This window comes from Crinia signifera, chromosome 2 (assembly GCF_055691185.1).
Source record: "Crinia signifera chromosome 2, ASM5569118v1, whole genome shotgun sequence".
Classification (NCBI taxonomy): domain Eukaryota; kingdom Metazoa; phylum Chordata; class Amphibia; order Anura; family Myobatrachidae; genus Crinia; species Crinia signifera.
Window position 1 is genome coordinate 366,845,477 of NC_139218.1, and position 24,903 is coordinate 366,870,379.

At 44.8% G+C, this 24,903-nt stretch overlaps 1 protein-coding gene across 1 annotated transcript in view; it reads left to right on the plus strand.

Moving 5' to 3' along the window:
• The window catches only part of DDX10 (DEAD-box helicase 10), a 207,419-nt gene that overhangs the window by 101,451 nt on the left and 81,065 nt on the right, over positions 1-24,903 (plus strand). Inside the window, exon 15 of the mRNA XM_083169988.1 lies at positions 8,397-8,561. Coding sequence (XP_083026114.1) covers positions 8,397-8,561 — 165 coding nt within the window. The remainder of the gene's footprint in view (positions 1-8,396; positions 8,562-24,903) is intronic.

Here is a 24,903-nt window from a genome sequence, read left to right on the forward strand (position 1 = left end):
GTATTCAATTTGAAGGTTGATTTCAAATAGACTGGAAATTAGATGAACATTCTTTTCCAATGTCCAAATCGTTCATTTACTAATATGCAATTTTGAAATCGATCTCAAAATCGAATTTGATTTTGGATTGTTTTTGATTAGTGGTTTCTTGTTAAGTTTTTGGTGACCGTTTCAAAATTTAACACAAAATCACCTATAAAATCGAATGAAATAAGAATAGATGTCAACAAACACTTCCTAATGCGTTGCTATTGGACTAATCATCTCACATGCAAGTAACTGCTGTGGCTCCTAATTCGTGCGGCATCTGTGCATGTGCAGAATGGGTCCTGCCTTGTCGCACACAGTGCCCCAAAAATCACAGCCGGTCACCGCTTGGGGGGAGGGGATTTCAGACTCTGGAGCGATGTGCACTGCACCCATCTCTGAATGAGGCCCATAATTCATACAGCCACAGTGAACCACATTTGCATCCGTTTTAGTAGACGTGTGCTGCTACTCCTTTTTTTTTTATTAATAATATTTAAAATCCTGTTACTTGGTCACATAGAGCCTTTGCAGTGCTATTAATATCTGTCCTGATTCATGGACAGGTTCTATGGCGATTGCAGCTGTGATTATGCTAATTATCTGCGACATTATCCAAAACACCCAACAGCCCTGTAAAGTACAGAGATGCCCTGCGGATCCTTTACAAAGCCACAGCAACTGCGCGCACATCCCCTCGCACGCACGGATCATTCTATAACTGTCAGCTCGATTTAAGTCCATGGCCAGGCAGCGTGGCAGCCTGAACAGAGACGCCAGATGCACCCTGCTTGAGTACAAAATTGCAGGCGCACCCAGCGACACACCCCAATACTGGCCGCGACATGCTTGCGTTTTTATTGCCATACTCCAGGCATGTCCAAACTGGCCCTCCAGCTGTTGTGAAACTACACTTCCCAGCATGCCTTGCCATAGTGTTAGCATTCCCTAATAGCATTACTGTGGCAAGGCATGATGGGACTTGTAATTTCAAAACAGCTGGAGGGCCACAGTTTAAACATGCCTGCCGTTCCCCGTCAATGCACACAAGCACCGCCAGACTAAGCACTGCCAGTCACATGGCTTTTAGACTTGGCGCATTCTTGGTGGGAAGCATATGCAATACATTGGCCTACCATCAGTCATCTCTACTTTCACAGGCAGCATAATGACGATTTCGGGAATAGCAAGTTGTTTAGAAGCTAGAATCGCCCGTCTGCTTCTGATCTATTATTTGGGATTTTTTTCAGATTTAAGGCCAGATGCACTAAGCTTCAAAAGTGATAAAATGGAGAGTGATAAACAGCCAGCCAATCAGCTCCTGCCTGCCATGTCACAGACTGTGTATGAAAAAATATCAGGCAGGAGCTGATTGGTTGGTTATCACTCTCCTTTTTATCACTTTTTGAAGCTTAGTGCATCTGGCCCTGAATGCACATCCTATGTAAAAGCGCTTGTTTAGTGAGAATATAGTGACAGGTGGTCACATCAGGGCCTTTAGGCGTTGCCTGCCTCTCATTATGCAGAACAGGAATCTGTCTAGTCACGTAAATATCTTGAAATTGCTCGATTCTGTTCTTCGGGTCTGTCTTGTGTATTCTCCGAGAACGGTTACTGCACAGGGGGCCGCAGTGGATGACAGAAGGTGGAGGCTCCGTTGTTCTATCTCTAGAATATAAACTGACCTTTATCCAGATGTGCATAGTCTAGCAGCTGAGCCGTGCTCATTAGTAGGATGGGAAGTAGAATATTGCATGATGCATTTTATAGTCCTAGCCCATAGCATTTTATATAGGCTTCTTCCACACTGTTAACAAGTTCTATTCCATATATAAATATAAAGGGGAAAAAAGTTTTCTTTTGTAGTTGTATTATTGTTTTCTTACAACTTGGGCACTGTGTGGTGAAGCAAAAAAGGGAACCGTTGACATGTTGGTGGCAACTAGAGAATAGCCGTGAGTGTCTTAACATGTTTCCACTCCTGGTCTCGGTGACAGCAGGAGACTGGCATAGGAAGCTGTCTAACAAGACAAATATAGAAGTGTGCCTTTTAGTTGGGGACGTGTGTCATCTTGCAGAGCTGCACACCGCAATCCCGCAGTGTCATTTTCTGGCAATTTAGGTGGCCAGGGCTATTTCACATTTTAGGAACATGATTTCGCTGACAACATCAAGATGGAAAACAAGCGCCGGGAAACACAGCAATCAACAGGAACATCATCCTAACCGTTCTCTCTGGCAGGCTGGAGACCTGATCGCCTGGTTATAATATAGGAGATGGGTGCAATGGGCAATAGCATGCACTACACGGTACAGATGGCATTAATCAGTTTTACTGCACACTGTCCGACAAATTAACCCATTTCAGCGTGGCAAGACGTTTATCCCATGGCACAGCAATCCCCGTCTGGTGCTTGGTCCTGTCAGCTCTGCAAGGTTCTGCGTAATGATGGCTCTGCAGCATGGGTTATTTATAGTTCCCTTTTTATATTGCCACCCTCGGTGCTTGGTTATGTTTTCTCTCACTTATGCTGGCACATACAGACAAGGCGTCTGAGAATGCCAATCTTCAGTGCCTTTCGTTTAATTTAGTCATTGCTTTTACTTCTTATTTGCACACATTACAAATGTACTGTAGTTTGCAGGAAACACTGCAAATGTAATTCACTGATAATTTGGGAAAAGGCGCCCTGGGTACCTGTGCAGTAATTCTGTCTCTGTAGTGTTTGAGGAGGCAGCTCCTGTACCCTAAGCGGTGCAAAGCAATTATCTGCATTGCTATAGCGCATTCGTGAAATTTGAGAAGCATTGTTGTTGATTTCTTCATGGAAACAGTTTAGCGATTTGCCACAATCACGGTATACCTATTATATATGAATATGGGAAAACACTCTCTGGGAGGTATTCAATTAGCTGTGGTAATTGACCCAATTAGCCCCGATTCCGATACCTACTATATATGAATATGGGAAAACACTCTCTGGGAGTTATTCAATTTGCTATGGTAATTGACCCAATTAGCCCCGATTCCGATACCTACTATATATGAATATGGGAAAACACTCTCTAGGAGGTATTCAATTAGCTGTGGTAATTGACCCAATTAGCCCCGATTCCGATACCTACTATATATGATTATGGGAAAACACTCTCTGGGAGTTATTCAATTAGCTGTCGCAATTTACCCAATTAGCCCACAATTCCGATACCTATTATATATGAATATGGGAAAACACTCTCTGAGGGTAATTAATTAGCTGTGGCAGTTCAACCATTTAGCCCACGATTCTGATACCTACTTATGAATATGGGACAACACTCTCTGGGAGGTGTTCAATTAGCTGTGGTAATTTACCCAATTAGCCCTGATTCCGATACCTACTATATACCTACTATATATAAATATGGGAAAACACTCTCTGGGGGGAGGGGTATTCAATTAGCTGTGGTAATTTACCCAATTAGCCCTGATTCTGATACCTACTGTATATGAATATGGGAAAACACTCTCTGGGGGGGGTATTCAATTAGCCGTGGTAATTTACCCGATTAGCCCCGCATCTCACGGCATGCATGGAGGGGCACATTGCAGATCTGCACTATAAAGTCTTGGCTGCCCTCTCTATCTGGCTGCCGATTTGCGCTCACACGGGAGCGCGCATCGGGCTTGCAAGCCCTAAAAAAAGCATGCAATATGGCTTCCGATGTTGACTATATTGTCAACATCGGAAGCCATATCGACCCGTGTGTACACACCATTAGTGGGTATTGGGAGGTGAAACTAAATCTGCACTAAGAATGTATGTTCTTACCGTATTGTGGCCACGAAAACAAAGGTCTGCAACTCTGCAGATCCTTTTGTTTTTCTATCTGGTTATGGTTGATACATCTATTACAATGTTTAGCTAGACAGTCGATAGGTCGACATGCAATAAGCCGATATGAAAAGGTCAACATGAGTTTAAAAAAAAAAAAATTATAATTTTTTTTTACACTTTTTTGGCTTTCTCATACATTACCATCCATGTGGACTACAATTGAGAACCGTAAAGTGTGCCAAGCGAAGCACCTGGCACCGAAGCATGGGGAGCGACGTGTTACACTAATTGGGGTCCATATTGACAGCGGTCGACTCAAAAAAAATGAGAAAAATTCATGTCAACCTTTCCATGTCTCTCTTTCATGTCAACCTTTCCATGTCTCTCTTTCATGTCAACCTTTTGACCATGTTGATCTTTTTCCTTGTTGACCTTTTGACCTGTCTATCTAATGATCCACGCACTTTGCATCAAACATGACATTTTTGGTGAGCTAATTGAATAGCCCAGGAAAAAAAATCAGCGCATACCTAAAAATGTCAATGCACCCTAAACATTTGTCAGGTCTAATTGAATACTCCCTGCTTTCTGCTAAAGCCCTGTGCCCGGTGGTGGCTATTGCTAGGGGTCAGCAGTGATCGCATTATCTCAGCCTCTCTGTAGCGATAACCATGCAATTACTATTTTTAAAGGATCACAGTTTTGCATGGCAAAGCATTGGTAGAGGAAACAATGTTTTATATAAATAAAGTTTTTCCTGATTTGAATATATTAAAATATTTATAATTTAAAAAAATACATTTTATAAACTTTTTTTTTTTTAAATCCAAGTTTTTATTTTGTATATTGTTTTGGAAATGGGCATCTACTGCGCATGTGTGGAGCCAGGTCACTCATGCCCTGAGGTTTTCCGGGGCTGACTGGTTACCGTTAAGAGTATGAATCACTAGTGTTTTGTCCAGCGCTCTGAGCTGAGGTAATTGACCCCTGAGTATCACAGGCTGCCTGCCCCTGGGGTAACTAGTGAGAGATGTATAACAGTTGTCACCTGTATCATTGTTTCTTACAATTATCTATATGGCTCCAGCTGTTTGTGACTGCGTTGGAGTGGCTTACCACAAGGCTGCACTGTGTATTCATGGAACCTGTCCTTGAGCAGAGCTGGATATCTGACATGTATATATTTGCCATTTCCTTGAATCAGCTGAAAACCTGTCACTTCATTCCCCCTGTGCCTCCAGCTAAATACAGAGGAATGTAAGCCACTCTTGGAAAGCTTGTACAAGGGTATATTATAGCATAACTATTGCCACCTGCCATATCCAGTGGGGTTTCCTTACTGTATATTATTTTACCGACAGAGTGCTCATCATGGCGAACTGAATTACCGGTGGACTGTCTGTAACAACAAAGTTTGTTTTATCTCTTTTTATAATTGTAAAGTGCAACGGAACCTGCTGCGCTGTAAAAGAAACTGATAATAGTAATAATAATAATAATTTACTTCTTGATAAGTGTAGGCTACACTACGTAATTCTTTTATACCCCTTTCACACCGCACAAATAACCCGGGTCGATCCTGGGTTATTGCCTTGATTGCAGCTTCTAATACCCCTTTCACACTCGCAGAGCCGGGTTATACCAGCCACTGGTGTGATTGCTGATTCTGAGGAGCGATGGGGGTAGGGAAGGGGTGTACATTGAGTACACTGTAGGCTGACTGTGAATAAAACTGCAGAGATAGCTAAAAATAGTCATAAAATACCAGAATAGATGTACTGCTATGCACTATAAGAAAGACCACAACAAGATGAAAATAACCCCTTTTTTAATACTTTTATCCTTAACCCCTTATAAAAAAGGAAATGTCATTCACTAAAACATTCATTTTTAAAGGGGAAAAAAATAACACTTTTATCGCCCCCAGACACCCAGGTGAACAAAAAGACGAGAAAATTACAAAGTCTAGACATCTTAAAAAGTGTGACAATTATCCAACATTTTAATAGGAAGCCCACAGAAAATGACTGTGAAATAAAAGATGTTAAAACTCAAATTTTAGAAGACTGGGAAGAATTTAATTTCACACTAATATCACGACATATAAAAGTTGTGAAAAAGAGAACAGAACAACAATTGAATACCCCCCTTAGTATCCAATCAAAGATCATCAAAGGGACTTTGAGAGTGTAGGCTGGTCCAGGTGGTGTCATAATGTCACAAGGTAGTCATCCACTTCTCTGGGAACATTTGTGACGACCAGGATATCTTAATGCCCCCCCCCCCACCCCGAGACCTGCTTGTGGAAAAGCCCCCCCCTGCATGGATATACAGGTTGGGTCTCCCTTATCCGTGTGTTCCATAAACCAAATATTTCAGGGGTTTTTTTTTGGGGGGGGGGGGGGGGTTGTTTCCCTCCTGCCCCTTTTTTTCATATTTACCTCGTCCCGATGTCCACGGCAGCCTTCAGGGTCCTCTTCAGCGGCATCCCCGGTCCCAGGGGTGCATTGCGCGACTGCTTAGACCAGGCATGTCCAAACTGTGTCCCTCCAGCTTTTGTGAAACTACACTTCCCAGCATGCGTTGCCATAGTTTTAGCATCCCCTAATAGCAAACTGTGGCAAGGCATGATGGGACGCTGCCCTGCATCCCATAGGTAAAAACCGCCACGGACTGTGACTGAACTCCATAGTGATCTTCTATAGAAGGAGGTAGTGTGAGCTTTGTGTATTTTATATGACACCATGAAGTTTTGTTACATGCTTTTTGTAGCAGCTGTATACTTTCATTGAAGCAGCCGGCTAGTAGGCATTTGCTTACCAACCGGGATGTGGGATTTATTGATTTCTGTTCCGTGCGATCCATGAAAATGTATTTCTAACTCGTAGCGTTATTATTTTTGAAAAATGATTGTAAGTGTTAACATCGCACTATGTTACCGTGCCTTGGGCCGTGTGTCTGGGAGCCAGCAGAGATAAAAATGTAATAGAATTGGCCCCAAACCAAAACCATTTTATTGCTCTGTACAAGGCAGATGGGGTTTGGTAATGCAATGAGGTTTGCAGAAAGGTAATGGCTTTTCCCAGAGGAATCATTTTGTCTCCTAAGTTTTTCTTGACTCCATAAAATAAAACTAAGGACTTGGCTTCATAATTATTATATTATACAGGGGAGGCTGTCACAGTACTGTTTACCTAAGCAAGAAAGATGGATTATTACCGTGGTCTTAATTGAAAGACCTTTTAATGTCTGTCAAGTTGTCCTGTCCTTCTCATTGAAACTGAGACTTGACAATTTCAACCCCCCCCCCAAAAGAGAAACACCCCTGTATATACAAATAAATAGGAAATTGTATATCTTGTCATGGTTGTTATAAGAAAAAATAATTTTACAACTTTATCTTGCCAATATACATCAAGGTTGCCGACTTTTACAGTCTCCTCCCCGTGACAACCCTGGAAAGGAGACTGTCAACATCACTTTTGGGGTGGGGCTCGATGGAGACATCATCAGTCCCTTCCCCCAGTAATGCAAGTACCGCAATATGCGGGTCTCCGATGAGGGGGCGGGGGTCTAAATATGAGCGATTTGCATATTTAGCCTCATCCCCTTCCGCCGAAAAGCCACGAACCACGGCAATTTAAAGCTTTCCGCCACCAGGTACATGAGGGGGCGGGGGACCGCCGGAATCCGGGAAGGTTGCCCACCTTTCCGGGGGGCTGGGAGGGGGACCCGATTTTCGGGATCCTCACGGCCATTCCGGGAGGGTTGGCAACCCTGATATACAGTGAGGTGAAGAATGAGTGTGCTAATCTTATGTCGTACTTCCTACTAGCCCTTCAAAATTACGGAACAACCTAGCAGTAATGCCGGACCCGGTGGCTGTGTGCCCCCAATTGGAGTGGCACTGGAAAGCCTGGCTGTTGTAGCCGGGCTTGTTAGGCCACGGTAAAGTGAGTCAGGGAACAACAAATTAACATTGTTGTAAACATTCTAATTTGCATAATATACAATTATACAGAGCAGCTGTTTGGTTGCCATGGGCCACTTCTCCTCTGGCTCACTTCTCCTCTGGCTCACTTCTCCTCCCTTATCACTGCTTCATAAATCTGCCTCTGATTCCCCAGAAGTGCTCAGGAGACTCAAGAGTCTCAAGTGGATCTCCTGGAAGCCACCTGCCACCCTCTTGAGTGATTTGGGCTTTTCCAGTTGACTTCATAATGCAGTTACTGCAGTTATCGTGCCCCAGACACAAACACTCCACAATGCTTAGGAGCATAACTTTCTAAAGCTGGTAATGGGGCCACAATGACAGAGTATTGTGACACCACCCACTTGCCTTTACCATGCCCCCAGACCTCCCACCTGGCTGCCTTCTCCCAATGGTGACTATTGCCAACTATGACATGCTCTAGCCTGTACTCAATGCAAGTGATATGCGTTATGATTAAGTTTAGCTCTGCGTCCAGCCCAATGTGTGTGAAGAATTGTATAATAGAACTAAATGACCGAACTGAGGAAACGCTAACGATTGTGTTTTGTGTGATGCAGGCGATCCAGCAGTGGCCCCAGTTACAGAAATCTGCAGTGCAAGATACGGAGGACGTGGAGGACACAGATAACGGCATCAACCTGGCAAAGGCCAAACAGCGGCTGAATGAGGAAGACAAATTTGACAAAGAAGCCTATAGGAAAAAGATCAAGGAAAAACATAGGGTAAGAGTCCGACAGAACGGTCATGTCACATGTTGTGTCTTTATGCTTTTGTGGATTGTATTTGGCACAGCTGTTGCCTGCTATTAATTCACGCAGACACTGACACCTGTGACACGGACACAGCCCACGTAAAGGTAAGTGGGCCGATCAGAATTCTGACCATCTGTTTTTAGTTATCAATAATAAAGTGACTTCATCTACCATCATGGCCAAAGAAATTCTGCTCATTTTGTGAGCTCATTATACTATACGCTGGCAGAATACAAAGTTCTGCTGTGTCACAGCACTGGGGTCGCTGGCTAATCCAGCCAGGGCTATATCTGTAGGGAGTTTATATGTTACATAGTGATTAAGGCTGAAAAAAGACGTTCGTCCATCAAGTTCAACCTATTTGACGTGTACCTACTGACTTGTGTAAGTCATATTTATAGGATTCCCTTAGTGGCCAAAAATGTATCCAGTTTTGATTTAAATTCATTAACAGTAGTTGCTGTAATCACCCCCACCGGCAATGGGTTCCAGAATGTTACTGCTCTAATGGTGAAGAATCCTCTTCTTAATTCAGTACGGAATTTATTTTCCTCGAGCCTCAGTACATGCCCGCGTGTCCTAAATATAGGCCTGTTAGTGAACAAATCATCTCCCAGTTCCATGTGATTCCCAATCCTGTATTTGAACATACCAATCATATCCTCTCTCAACCTCCATTTCACCAGTGAAAACGTATTCAGCCTGGTTAACCGATCTTTGTTAACCAGGCTCTCCCCTTGTTAGCATAGCTCTCCTACCACATTCCTAAAGCATCCTGGTAGGGTACTTGACTTTGAGCGTATAGATTATAGGCTTCACTGGCTGGAGATATTGGGAGTATATTCAATGCCCTTAAGGCCAGCTATGACAGCGAGCAGTGCCGATAGCTCGCCGTCAGTATTTAACTACCTCCTTCACTCACCGTTTTCACTTCACTGGTTCTTTTCAGCGAGGTGGAAATGGAGTGTGCCCAGTAAAACGGCAATGCTTGCAGCTATATGCAACGGGCTTGGTGCATTTGCGGTGAATCTAGCCATTTTTGGAATTCCTCACCATCCTCTGACGAGAGCGGATGGCGAAGGGGTTGGATGGCGAGGATTGGGTTTTTTCCATGCCAAAAAGACATCCTCAATGTACAAACCCCCCCTTGCTGCCGTTCTCTAAAGGCATTGCAAATACCCCATTATAGACGGTATTCAATGCCACTGCTGAGGGGGTTTGTGCGGCGAGGATAGCTTGCCGGCTACTCGCTGTATTCAATGTTCCGGGGATATCCTCGCCGCAAATGCAACAAGCCGCTGCATTTTGTGGCGAGCCCCGCCGTTTTGATGGCCACACTCACCGTTTACACCTCGCTGAAAAGAACCAGCGAGGTGGAAATGGAGAGTGAAGGGAGGGGGGGCCGAAATCAAACAAAGGAGCAGCTCCAATATCACAAAAAACTTGATCAGCCCAAACAAGTCAAACAGAAACAGTAATAAATAAAATATTAAGGGTAGAACTAGAGCGCTGTAATTCTATGGCTGGTTTTTTCCTACCTCTTCTCAAGCTCTCATATATTCAGGCATGTTGGAGAAAAAGAAAATGTGGGTAGGATCGTTCAAATTTACATAAAAATTATGTGGTTAGGAGAATGTGAAAACATACTTTCTCACTCACACGTACAAGAATAATATAGACCTATAAAGGTTTCATTTTGGATCGTTCAAGACGATGTTTTCAAACACATCAAGGTATCTTTTTGCGAAATTTTCCAAAAAGGCCAGCATTCAATTTGAAGTTATAATTAAAAACTTTAAATGAATATTTTAAAATATATAAAAAGAGAATGCTACCATAAAAAGTTCCACAGAGAACATACAAGGTAAAAAGCAGTTGTTAAGAGGACCGAAATTAAAAAATGGACCTTCCAGATAAGTCCACCTTAAAGTTTTGTTGTCAAGGGGTCAGTAATTGTCCATAAAGCATTCAGGTAGTCCACTAAGAGGCAACAATCCAGATAACCAACGCATTTCGATTAATAATTCTTTTTCAAGACTCATCTCTGGGGTTGCACTGTGTCCTTATTTATATCAGACAACAGGAAATGAGTTCTCAAAGCGGGGTGAGACCAGGCAGTCACATAGCTCGCATCAAATGATTTTTAACAAATAAGTATGTTTCCACCTTCTCCTACCACTGGGTGAATCTGGTGACGGTCCGAATACACTGTAAAGATACCTTTTTATGTGTTAATCACCACACACATATCTGTGAGTGTGGTATGTTACACTGTGGCACTTAAAAAAACTGAACAAAAAAAAACGGTACTTATGTTACTTGGGGGCCCAATTAGCATACGTACGATACCGTAGGGAAATCGCATCGCGTCCGATGTCTTGCGATGCAATGCGATTTTTCCATAGGGTTTTATGTTAGAGACTTTGCTATACAATATTGGGTGTCATGGCATCCGATAATCGCATTGCATCCGATGTTTTGCATGCAAAACATCGGATGTGCGATTTTTGCCATGGCACCCGATATTGTACAGTAAGTTCACGAACACGCAACCCTATGGAAAAATCGCATCGCATCCGATGTTTCGCTTGCAAAACATTGGATGCAAAACATCGGATGTGATGGGATTATCGGATGCCATGGCACCCGATATTGTATAGTGAAGTCAGTAACCTAGAACCCTATGGAAAAATCGCACATCTGATGTTTCGCATGCAAAACATCGGATAAAAAAAAATCAGATGCGATTATCGGATGCCATGGCACCCAATATTGTATAGCAAAGTTTCTAACATAGAACCCTATGGAAAAATCGCATTGCATGGCAAAACATTGGATGCGATGCGATTTGCCTACGCAGAATAGCCCACTAAGCTATTTGCTTAGTGGGCGCCCAACTAACATATAAGTACCCTAAACTTTCATTGGTACTCTTTACCTAGCACGGCGCCCACGATTTTGATCGTGGGCATCGCAGGTAAAAAAAATCGCGGCCATTGAATGCACTAAAAATCGGGTGCGACGCGATGCCTGCGATTTCCCATAGGGATCAATGTTAAATTTCTCAATTGACCCGATTTTACCATAGGAAACAATGTTAAATGGCCCACAGAGGCCAAATAGCCACCCTGAAGTGTGAAATGGCCCCCACAATTGTTAACGCCACCCCACGAGCAACGTCAACCCGAAGCGTGGCGAGCGCAGCGAGCCCGCGAGGGGCGGCGGTACGCGTCCTACGACCTTTTCATACCCCCACTATCCACGTCGGCGTGGAGTTCAGAATAGAATAGTGTGGCGAGCGCAGCACGCGTCCTACGACCTTTTCATACCCCACTATCCACGTCGGCGTGGAGTTGAGAATAGAATAGTGTGGCGAGCCCGAAGCGTGGCGAGGGGACGCGGATACCTTCACAGGTATCCGCGTCCCCACGCGGGGCTCGCCGCGCTTCGGGCTCGGTGGCTCGCTGCGCTCGCCACACTATTCTATTCTCAACTCCACGCCGACGTGGATAGTGGGGGCATGAAAAGGTCGTAGGACGCGTACCGCCGCCCCTCACGGGCTCGCTGCGCTCGCCACGCTTCGGGCTCATGTTGATCGTGGGGTGGCGTTAACAATTGTCGGGGCCATTTCACACTTTAGGGTGCCTATTTGGCCTCTGTGGGCCATTTAACATTGTTTCCTATGGAAAAATCGGGTCAATTGAGGCATTGAACAGAAAAATCGGGTCAATTGAGAAATTTAACATTGTTCCCTATGGGAAATCGCGGGCATCGCGTCGGTCGCGTCGCACCCGATTTTTTTTTTAGTGCATTCAATGCCCGCGATGGGCGCCGTGCTAGGTAAAGAGTACCCTTTCATTAATTGACTTGGCTGTATTTATAAAAAAAAAAAAAAAAAGTTGCTGTGAGCTACTCTCTACTGACATTTTATCAAAGCCGCCCCTTCCCCCCCCCCCCCCCCCATATCCCCATCCAGACTATAGGTACACTGCTAAGCCGATGTCTCGATGTCTTATCCCTGTCTGCATTCTCTTTATTGTCTAATTTATTTTCTAGAAATGTTTCCATCTTTGGGGGCACAAATACCCAGCCTGCAGATTTTTACCGACATCCGATATTTCTCTAATCTGTGAGATATTTTTAATGAATACATAATTAATGTATTCATTTAATCTGTTTAATAAGTACAGCTGCTCGCTGATGGGAAAAAGTTGAATCTCTGAATAATGAACAAAGAACAAGTGAAACCATTACTTTATTGCGCCCTAAGCCAATTGCGTTTGTAGACTGGCAGGTTCTTGCTGCGCAAACACGGGACGCTCTACTGAACACATATGTTTGCGTAATATGATTGCATTGATGCTAAGCAGCAAACGGAAAATTGCCATTGATCTTGGGTTTTTTTTTTCTTCATTTAGCTGCAGCCCCATTTTACGGTCATAAGGTCTGGCTCTGATTCACTGTATGACATAAGCCTGAAATACAGTGTAGAACAGACAGACATGGGTGATGCTGAGGGGAAGGCCGGCGTATGTGGGGAACAGAAGTGTTCCTTTCCCCACGTGTTCCTTTCCCCTGCCTGCACTCTACTGCGTCTAGCACAGTGTGGTCTGTATTTCTGCATTGATATGCAGACAAGACCTGTGCTAGTAGCACCACAGCAGAGAGAGCGACACCACAGGAAGTGAAAAGGAACTGCATGTGTATTGAAAGATGCAGGTTGCTAGAATGAACACTATACTATAACAGATGTTCAGATTGGTATTACCAATTTGTATACAGTATATAACCAACATTTTGTATCCAGTTCTAATGTCTCTGCTAATTTGTGCACTAAACATAAACCGTCATTATATACAGTATATGTTTAGTTTTTAATTGCTTTGCATTTGTACATTTAAAAAGAAGAAAAAAAACACCTTTTATTAGCTTTCTAATTAAAGCTTTTCTTTCATGACCTGCACACGGTAATGAGATTTATTATTAGCGCTTTGTGCGTAGGCGGTACTTTTATGGGAATCGTGAAGCTGGGGGCACAATGTGCAATATCTGCGTTATCTGTTATTTTTTTTTTAATTACTTGTTTGGTTTATTATCTCACACTTGCACCAGGAAGGAGATTATGCACGTTACACATTTCTGTTTCCTTCAGTTGTATGGAAAGGCCGTGCATTGCCCATTTCCTAGGTGTACATTGGTAGAAAGACTAATGGTGTGTACACACAGTGAGATTCTTTTGCAAAAAGATTGGTTTGCTATGCAATTTTTGCTCACTCGTGTGCGATTTCCATTCAATTTATATTATCTACAATCTGCACTATATAGTCATTGCTGCACTGTCTATTTGTTTTTTCGATTTCAGCTGAACGGGAGCGCGCATCGGCATCAAATCTAGCTTAAAAACATGTTCGATCTACAATTGATGTCTATGCGATATCTATATGATTTTTGACTATATAGTCAAAATCGAAGGGTAAATTGCACCGTGTGTACACACCATAACAGCAGTTTAAATTTGTTTGTTTTTTCTAACGGTGTGAAATTGAATGTGAGGTTTCTAGCGTGTTCTGTATTCCCGCACCGTTTTGTACAGCTTGTGCAGAAATATATATCTCCATTTCTGCTGTAACTCGCATTATTGATACTCTCCTCATACTGGAGTAAATGTATAAAGCAGTGCTAAGGGAGGAGACGTGAGCCATTGTATAAGTGGCCTATGACAGCCAATCGGCTGCTCTGTATAATTTTATAGTATGCAAATTAGAATGGTTACAACAATGTTAATTGGTTGTCCACTGACTCACTTCTCCACCCTTATCACTGCTTCATACATTTACCTCACTGTGGGGTAGATGTATGAAGCGGTGATAAGGGAGGAGAAGTGAGCCAGAGGAGAAGTGGCCATGGCGACCAATCAGCACTGAAGTAACATCTATTATTTGCATAATCTAAAATTATACAGAGCAGCTGATTGGTTGCCGTGGGCCACTTCTCCTCTGGCTCACTTCTCCTTTATCACTGCTTCATACATCTACCTCACTGTGTGCACCAGAAGTGCTGATGATCCTTTAGCCATTAACCGTCCAACTTTGTTTTGACAAATGGCCCTCAAAATGTCTTTTAAAAAAAACAAAAACAAATAAAAGAAATTAGCCTAGTGGATGTCTGGCATTCCCACCACCCTATTCTATTGGCAATAGATCTCATTAACATTACCCCCTCACCCACACTGCTAATAGTAATAGATCCTCAGTGAAACAACCTTACCACCCCAATGTAATACAGTAACCTGCACAGGGTGTGAGACCACATGGGCCGACAAGTGGTGCATTCTGCCCACATCTGCAGCCTAATACTGTGGGGTGGGAGGCAAAAGTTATAATAGAGGCCGCGGACAAAAGGGGGAGTGCATTAGCTGTGCTGTGCCTGCAGTGCTGCCTGCTACCACATGGGAAGAGGAGAGATCCTTTGTGAAAAGACAGCCCATTTGTATTGTATAATGCTCGATCCGGGGTCGGGGTATGGATCATTGGATAGACAGCAATTAGGTCGACATGCAGGAAGGTCGACATGGTCATTAGGTCGACAATCATTGGATCAACATGGAGAAGGTTGACATCCAAAAAGGTTGACATGTTTTTGTTTTACTTTTTTTTGTCCCGAATGTCGACAGTCGACATGGACACTGAAACGTAGCACCGTGTCCCCTCGCCATGCTTCGGGCACGGTACCTCGCTACGCTCGGCACACTATTTTATTCTCTCACCACTAGTGAATGGTAGGGCATGAAATACCGCCTGCTGGCTCAAAAAAAAAAAGGTGAAAAACCCCATGTCCACCTTTTGACTGTCGACATTCTCCATGTCGCCCTAATGATTGTTGACCTAATGACCCTGTCCACCTTCCTGCATGTCGACCTAATGCTTGTAGACCTAGTGACCATATCCCCCGGGTTAATAGACGCTGGAGAAGTGCCCCACTAAACCACATACAAAGAGCAGCGGAGCACGTGTCGGGGAGAGGACTGATGATCCCTCCGCCCTGCTGCAGCAGAAATCAACCTAAATAGTGCATATGAGGACTAACATGATTCCTTGCATATGCACACCAGCATTCACAGATCAAAGGGCATTCAGGGGATTCACCAGCATTCACAGATCAAAGGGCATTCAGGGGATTCACCAGCATTCACAGATCACACATTCAGGGGATTCACCAGCATTCACAGATCACACATTCAGGGGATTTACGAGTATTCACAGATCACACATTCAGGGGATTCACCAGCATTCACAGATCAAAGGGCATTCAGGGGATTCACCAGCATTCACAGATCAAAGGGCATTCAGGGGATTCACCAGCATTCACAGATCAAAGGGCATTCAGGGGATTCACCAGCATTCACAGATCAAAGGGCATTCAGGGGATTCACCAGCATTCACAGATCACACATTCAGGGGATTCACCAGCATTCACAGATCAAAGGGCATTCAGGGGATTCACCAGCATTCACAGATCACACATTCAGGGGATTCACCGGTATTCACAGATCAAAGGGCGTTCAGGGGATTCACCGGCATTCACAGATCAAAGGGCATTCAGGGGATTCACCAGCATTCACAGATCACACATTTAGGGGATTCACCAGTATTCACAGATCACACATTCAGGGGATTCACCAGCATTCACAGATCAAAGGGCAGTCAGGGGATTCACCGGCATTCACAGATCAAAGGGCGGTCAGGGGATTCACCGGCATTCACAGATCAAAGGGCATTCAGGGGATTCACCAGCATTCACAGATCACACATTCAGGGGATTCACCAGCATTCACAGATCACACATTCAGGGGATTTACGAGTATTCACAGATCACACATTCAGGGGATTCACCAGCATTCACAGATCAAAGGGCATTCAGGGGATTCACCAGCATTCACAGATCACACATTCAGGGGATTCACCAGCATTCACAGATCAAAGGACATTCAGGGGATTCACCAGCATTCACAGATCACACATTCAGGGGATTCACCGGTATTCACAGATCAAAGGGCGTTCAGGGGATTCACCGGCATTCACAGATCAAAGGGCGTTCAGGGGATTCACCGGCATTCACAGATCAAAGGGCATTCAGGGGATTCACCGGCATTCACAGATCACACATTCAGGGGATTCACCAGCATTCACAGATCACACATTCAGGGGATTCACCAGTATTCACAGATCACACATTCAGGGGATTCACCAGCATTCACAGATCAAAGGGCAGTCAGGGGATTCACCGGCATTCACAGATCAAAGGGCGGTCAGGGGATTCACCGGCATTCACAGATCAAAGGGCATTCAGGGGATTCACCGGCATTCACAGATCAAAGGGCATTCAGGGGATTCACCGGCATTCACAGATCAAAGGGCGGTCAGGGGATTCACCGGCATTCACAGATCAAAGGGCGGTCAGGGGATTCACCGGCATTCACAGATCAAAGGGCATTCAGGGGATTCACCTGCATTCACAGATCAAAGGGCATTGAGGGGATTCACCGGCATTCACAGATCACACATTCAGGGGATTCACCGGCATTCACAGATCACACATTCAGGGGATTCACCAGCATTCACAGATCACACATTCAGGGGATTCACCAGCATTCACAGATCACACATTCAGGGGATTCACCAGTATTCACAGATCACACATTCAGGGGATTCACCAGCATTCACAGATCACACATTCAGGGGATTCACCGGCATTCACAGATCACACATTCAGGGGATTCACCGGCATTCACAGATCACACATTCAGGGGATTCACCAGCATTCACAGATCACACATTCAGGGGATTCACCAGCATTCACAGATCAAAGGGCGCTCAGGGGATTCACCAGCATTCACAGATCAAAGGGCGTTCAGGGGATTGACCAGCATTCACAGATCACACATTCAGGGGATTCACCGGCATTCACAGATCACACATTCAGGGGATTCACCGGCATTCACAGATCAAAGGGCATTCAGGGGATTCACCAGCATTCACAGATCACACATTCAGGGGATTCACCGGTATTCACAGATCAAAGGGCGTTCAGGGGATTGACCAGCACCCCCCCCCACCCCCCACCCCCCCCCCTGCTGCTTGGTAAAAAGGATGCATTTGGATTTGTACAGTGGAAGGAGCAGGGACCTCCACAGATTACATCAGGGTATTAGATGTGTTACTGTGCACAGGACTGCATGTGACAGAGGGCAAGTTGCTAAGAGGGGGAATGAAGGCCGCAAGAAGCCACAGACTGAGAATTATGTGGTGGATGGAGCAGTATCTCTCAGCAGCACAGAGTATATCAGGAGATGAGTAATGTGTTAGACTGGGAGGGGGGGCAGTGACATGATTTGAGGAGGGGAATGATAGCGTCAGGAAGTAGTAGATAAATGTCAGATCGTTTCTCCTCCTCGAGTCAGAAAGTACCTGTTGCGGGGCAAGCACTGGATCTGAGAGATTTTATGGGCCAGATGCACTAAGCTTCATAAAGTAGTGAGTGATAAACAACCAGCCAATCAGCCTGACATTTTTTCCAACCCAGTCTGTAACAAGGCAGGTTGGAGCTGTTTATCACTCTCAAGTTTATCACTTTTGAATCTGGATACATCTGACCCTTAAGGCACCCTTACATTTGTCCGACTAGTCATAACGACAAGTCGGACCCGATTGTCCCAGCAGCTCCCCGGGAGGGATCACATGCGATGGCACATGCGAGGTCTCAGCCAATGAATGGCTTCCTATGCGTTTGTATGGGCTTTTTTTTTTTTTTGGAAGTGCTCTGCTGCTCGTGCCACTCGCGCTGCTGCTGCATCGTCTTCTCCTGCCCGGCTCCCTGGTACTCTGCGCCCCCCCCCCCCCCTGCTCCCGCTGATGCTGCCCGGCTCCCTGCGCCTGATCCTTCTGCTCTGGTAGGTCCCCTGTTGCGGGGGAGCACTGCTCCGGGCAGCACATAAGATTTAGCAAATCTTATGTGCAGCCCGTCCGACCTCCCGTCTCTGATGCGCACGGGGCCGCGCATTGGGTCAGAGGGGATGTCTCCATATGCGATTTGGGACTATTTCACGGCCCGATTCATCCGGGTCGGGCAAAATTGTGCCCAAATCACATAATGTACGGGGGCCTTTAGTGCACCTGACCCTTATGTAGGGTACACACCACGACGACCCGCTCACGATGCACATTGTAAGCGGGTCGTCAGTGTTTCTTCAGACCCGCTCGCGATGATGCGGGGGGCACGACCCGCTTACGATGTGCACCGTGAGTGGGCCCGATCCAATGGCGACCCGCACCCGGCAGTATGGTCGTTATTCAGATCCTACCTGCAGCAGGTAGGATCTGAATAACGACCGACCCGCGGGACCGCGCATCGGATCGGTATCGGTCCACACCAGGACAGAAAAGGGCCCAATCACCACACAATCTACATCTAATTGGTCGGAATTGGATCTAGATTGAGGGGATCGGGCCCTAGTCGTCCTGGTGTGTACCAGGCATTAGTGCACCTGGCCCTTTGCATGGTGTCCATATGCACTGCCACCTTTACCATCCAGCAGTCATTTTTACTTTTACTCTTGACAGAGAAAAATCTAAATCCAGGCTTCAGTATACTTCATTAGCCTTTGGCTATTTCTCAATGCTGCCCCATAGACTACCCCCTGATCACAGTAGTCATCCGTGACTTTACCCCCCACCCCCGCTTCCCCCTTGGATCCAGTCAGAAAAAAAATAAACAATGCAACCTTTGCAACCAGTGTTTAAGTGAGTGTAATAATAATACTGTATTACTATACAGGCAATGGTGCACAAAGTCATCTCGGGCTCTTATCAGCTGCTGGAAACCCGCAGCTACAGTACGTTACACCTGAGGACCTGCCGGTGAGCCTGAACCGATGCATTAGAACTGCTGCGTGGCCAAGGCGCTAACTGCATACTTAGCACCACAATGCCGTTTGCTTTTTTATGTGGCTGATAATTGCTTTCATTCTTTGTAAAACATGATTTCCTTTCCTATGAAAGCATAAAGCTTCCAATATATTAAATGCGCATGAATTAAGTGCCGTTTACTGGATAGCATGTAGTTAAATGTCCCCCTAGTGTCAACTAGTTATATGTTTCGATGCTTAGCAACCAGCTTCTACTGTGTAAGTTATGTTCTCCCGCTACAGCTTGCAAACTAATTATAGATTGTTGTATTAAGGGTCTGATATTTTTGTTGCTCGTTAGCGAGGGGAAGGGGGGGGGGGGGGAATCATTTATTGGACTTTTATGACAATTTCTCCACATTTTATTGGAGACAATTTATGGCAGTTGCCACTGTGATCTATATAAGGGACAGGATTATTGTCTGACACGCTGTTAAGGATAATGGGTCATTCCATTTGCAAAAAACATTTATTTTCTCTAAACTGTTGAACTCTGAAATTGTATATTTCAATGAGATCCCCCCCCCCCCCCCCCCCCGCCCCAAATTATGGATTTTTTTTTTTTAACCTAATTTTGATGTCTAGCGCAGCTGCACCATTTGGAGGCTAGCTCGGTATTCCCCTGCAAACGTTAAACGTATATTGCGTTCCGCTTCTAGTTCACGGTAGCGGTGATGAGGTGAAACAATTATCCTCATTACCATATATGCAGACATTGCAGCAGGTGTGTGAGAAATTAAGAAATCATCTGCTCAACAACTTCCAACTTCATTTAATCTTGCGGTTTCCTGATGCTGAATTAATTTGTTAACTGAAAACATTTTGAGCTTCTTGTACAGGTAATTTTGGGGAAGCGTATGTTGGTATTCACTTACACATTTTATAAAATGCCAGCTTCTGTAACTCTAGAAAAACACAGGCGGGAGGGGAGGAGGAGTAGCGGTTGGTTTCTTGGAGCCCCACAAACTCCACCCTCTGTGGGCGGGGGCTCATATCAGTAATATAAGATATGATTGTACTAGAATTACGACCACAACATGCACTACATAAACATTGCAGGCCTTGCTGGGATCGTATATCATACATCATATGCAAATGGAGGGCATATTATGTATCGTATGCGATCCTGGCGCCCGGAAAGCTGCTGGACATTTCAAGGAAGATCGTATGCGATCGGAGAAGTAGCATAGTGTATGGGCACCATAAGGCTTACTTTGATCGCTGGCCCTGTATGTGTCTGATATAGATGGAGATGCTCTCAGCCAGCCCACCAGCTTGCCATTTTGCAGTGTCTGGCAGAGCTGGTGGATGGCGGGGACGCGCGAGCATCTCACTCGCTAGAGCGTTCCACTGCTATGTGGCGGGGTGTACCTCCGTGCAGGCTTCGGGGGTCAGTTCAGGATGCTGGTGCGTAGCAGAGCTCTGCTGCACTGGTAATCGTGCCACTGAATGGGGCACACGCATGCCCTATTCCTTTCGGACGGCCGACCTAGCGCATAGCGATAGTCACACCGGGTCCCCGTCCTAAAGAGAGTGGCTCCATCTGTATATTGTATACACAGCACTATGTATGGCTGGCACTACTACTGCATATACCGGGTTACTGTGATCACTGGCCCAGTATATATCTGATGAATTACATACACTGTGCTATGTATGACTGGCACTACTGCATATACCGGGTTACTGTGATCACTGTCCCTGTATATATCTGATGAATTACATACACTGCACTATGTATGGCTGGCACTACTGCCGCATATACCGGGTTACTGTGATCACTGTCCCTGTATATATCTGATGTATTACACACACTGCACTATGTATTGCTGGCACTACTGCCGCATATACTGGGTTACTGTGATCACTGTCCCTGTATATATCTGATGTATTACACACACTGCACTATGTATGGCTTGCAGGATCCGATACGTAATGCCGGCGGTCGGAATCCCGACACTGGAATCCCGACTGCCGAAATCCCGACATGGGGGGGACGCCACGCAGCGGGCCCGGTGCCTCGCTATTTTATTCTCCCTCTATGGGTGTCGTGGACACCCACGGAGGGAGAAAGTTTCGGGATTTCGGCGGTCGGGATTCCAGTGTCGGGATTCTGAACGCCGGGATCCCGACCGCTGGCAAATTGACCGCATACCGGCTGGCACTACTGCCGCATATACTGGGTTACTGTGATCACTGTCCCTGTATATATCTGATGTATTACGGACACTGCACTATGTATTGCTGGCACTACTACTGCATATACCGGGTTACTGTGATCACTGTCCCTGTATATATCTGATGTATTACACAAACTGCACTATGCATGGCTGGCACTACTGCCGCATATACTGGGTTACTGTGATCACTGTCCCTGTATATATCTGATGTATTACGGACACTGCACTATGTATTGCTGGCACTACTACTGCATATACCGGGTTACTGTGATCACTGTCCCTGTATATATCTGATGTATTACATACACTGCACTATGTATTGCTGGCACTACTACGCATATACCGGGTTACTGTGATCACTGTCCCTGTATATATCTGATGTATTACATATACACTGCACTGTGTATTGCTGGCACTACTGCTGCATATACTGGGTTACTGTGATCACTGGCCCTGTATATATCTGATGTATTACATACACTGCACTATGTATGGCTGGCACTACTGCCGCATATACCGGGTTACTGTGATCTCTGTCCCTGTATATATCTGATGTATTACACACACTGTGCTATGTATGGCTGGCACTACTGCCGCATATACCGGGTTACTGTGATCACTGTCCCTGTATATATCTGATGTATTACACACACTGCACTGTGTATTGCTGGCACTACTACTGCATATACTGGGTTACTGTGATCACTGTCCCTGTATATATCTGATGTATTACACACTGCACTGTGTATTGCTGGCACTACTACTGCATATACCGGGTTACTGTGATCACTGTCCCTGTATATATCTGATGTATTACACACACTGCACTGTGTATTGCTGGCACTACTACTGCATATACCGGGTTACTGTGATCACTGTCCCTGTATATATCTGATGTATTACACACACTGCACTGTGTATTGCTGGCACTACTACTGCATATACCGGGTTAATGTGATCACTGTCCCTGTATATATCTGATGTATTACATATACACTGCACTGTGTATTGCTGGCACTACTGCTGCATATACTGGGTTACTGTGATCACTGGCCCTGTATATATCTGATGTATTACATACACTGCACTATGTATGGCTGGCACTACTGCCGCATATACCGGGTTACTGTGATCTCTGTCCCTGTATATATCTGATGTATTACACACACTGCACTGTGTATTGCTGGCACTACTACTGCATATACCGGGTTACTGTGATCACTGTCCCTGTATATATCTGATGTATTACACACACTGCACTGTGTATTGCTGGCACTACTACTGCATATACCGGGTTACTGTGATCACTGTCCCTGTATATATCTGATGTATTACACACACTGCACTGTGTATTGCTGGCACTACTACTGCATATACCGGGTTACTGTGATCACTGTCCCTGTATATATATGATGTATTACACACACTGCACTGTGTATTGCTGGCACTACTACTGCATATACCGGGTTACTGTGATCACTGTCCCTGTATATATATGATGTATTACACACACTGCACTGTGTATTGCTGGCACTACTACTGCATATACCGGGTTACTGTGATCACTGTCCCTGTATATATCTGATGTATTACACACACTGCACTGTGTATGACTGGCACTACTGCCGCATATACTGGGTTACTGTGATCACTGTCCCTGTATATATCTGATGTATTACACACACTGCACTGTGTATTGCTGGCACTACTACTGCATATACCGGGTTACTGTGATCACTGTCCCTGTATATATCTGATGTATTACACACACTGCACTGTGTATTGCTGGCACTACTACTGCATATACCGGGTTACTGTGATCACTGTCCCTGTATATATCTGATGTATTACACACACTGCACTGTGTATGTCTGGCACTACTACGCATATACCGGGTTACTGTGATCACTGTCCCTGTATATATCTGATGTATTACATACACTGCACTGTGTATGTCTGGCACTACTGACACAAATACCAGTTACTATGATCGCTGGTCCTGTATAGGTCTGATGTATTACATGCACTGTGAATAGATGGCCCTAATACTGCAGTAAAACTGTTGACTGCAAAGTGAGCAAACACAATCTGGGCAATGAAGTTCATTAAATAATCTGACCAGTGCTGAGCTCTACCCGCTTGTAGTTTGGATGTTCTCCACATGTTTTGTTTGGGAGTTCTAATTTAATGTGCGAGCACTGTGTAATATTGTTGTGCTACACAAATAAAAGATTATAATACATGTCAGGAACTTATCAGAACATTAGATTTAAGCTATGTGAGAACAACACTGGTGTGGAAAGACAGCAGTGCTTGTTATACAGTGATTGGTCATGGGCTGATGATGTCAGCTAATGATGTCACTAAGTTCCAACCGACATTGCAGTAGGTACACGAAGACAGAGAAAATAAAATAGTAGCTGATAGTCATATTTGAGTATGACTGAAATCTGCTTAATTCCATTTCCATCTAACTCATCAGACCATTCACTGTGGCATCTGTGCTATGAGGCACAGCAGGCTCTGCAGAGCACAAATACATGGCGACACCTATGGGACACACATAAGGACCACTGCTGAGAGACTATAGAGGAGCAACAAATATATGTGCATGAAATAAGGTCACACTAAACATAGTAGCAGGCGGCCTATCTTCTGCCTGAGACTTTCCTTTTATTGGTGTAATATGCAGTTGAGATGTAGCTTAGATGTAGTGGGCTTAGTAGGAGTGTACCTCTTAGGAGCTCCCATGTAACTGCTTTTAGTGGCACGAGTCTTTATACGCAGACTTGTTTTTCCCCCCTCTTTATTGCCAATCCTCTGTGATTAAAGCTGGAAGGATGCCGTATGCCGCCTTTACGCCACATAGTTAATATTGAGAGCTGTCATAATTGGGGGAAATAAAACAACATGGAAGTTGGCAGGTTCCGAATATGTCGTCATTGTAGCAGGCTTGCGGATCCTGTAACTGCCTACAGAACGTAGTTCTAATAACCAATAATAATAATGCAATCTAGCATGTGATTTAGCCGGTTACCCTGTAACCGGAGACAGTGGTCTAGTTTGTGTACGGAGATCCTAATAGGCCCTAGACACATAGCGATGTGTGTAGGGCTTCCTAGCTACGGTAGGTCGGCCTCTGCTACAGTGCTGTCGCGCAGAACACAGC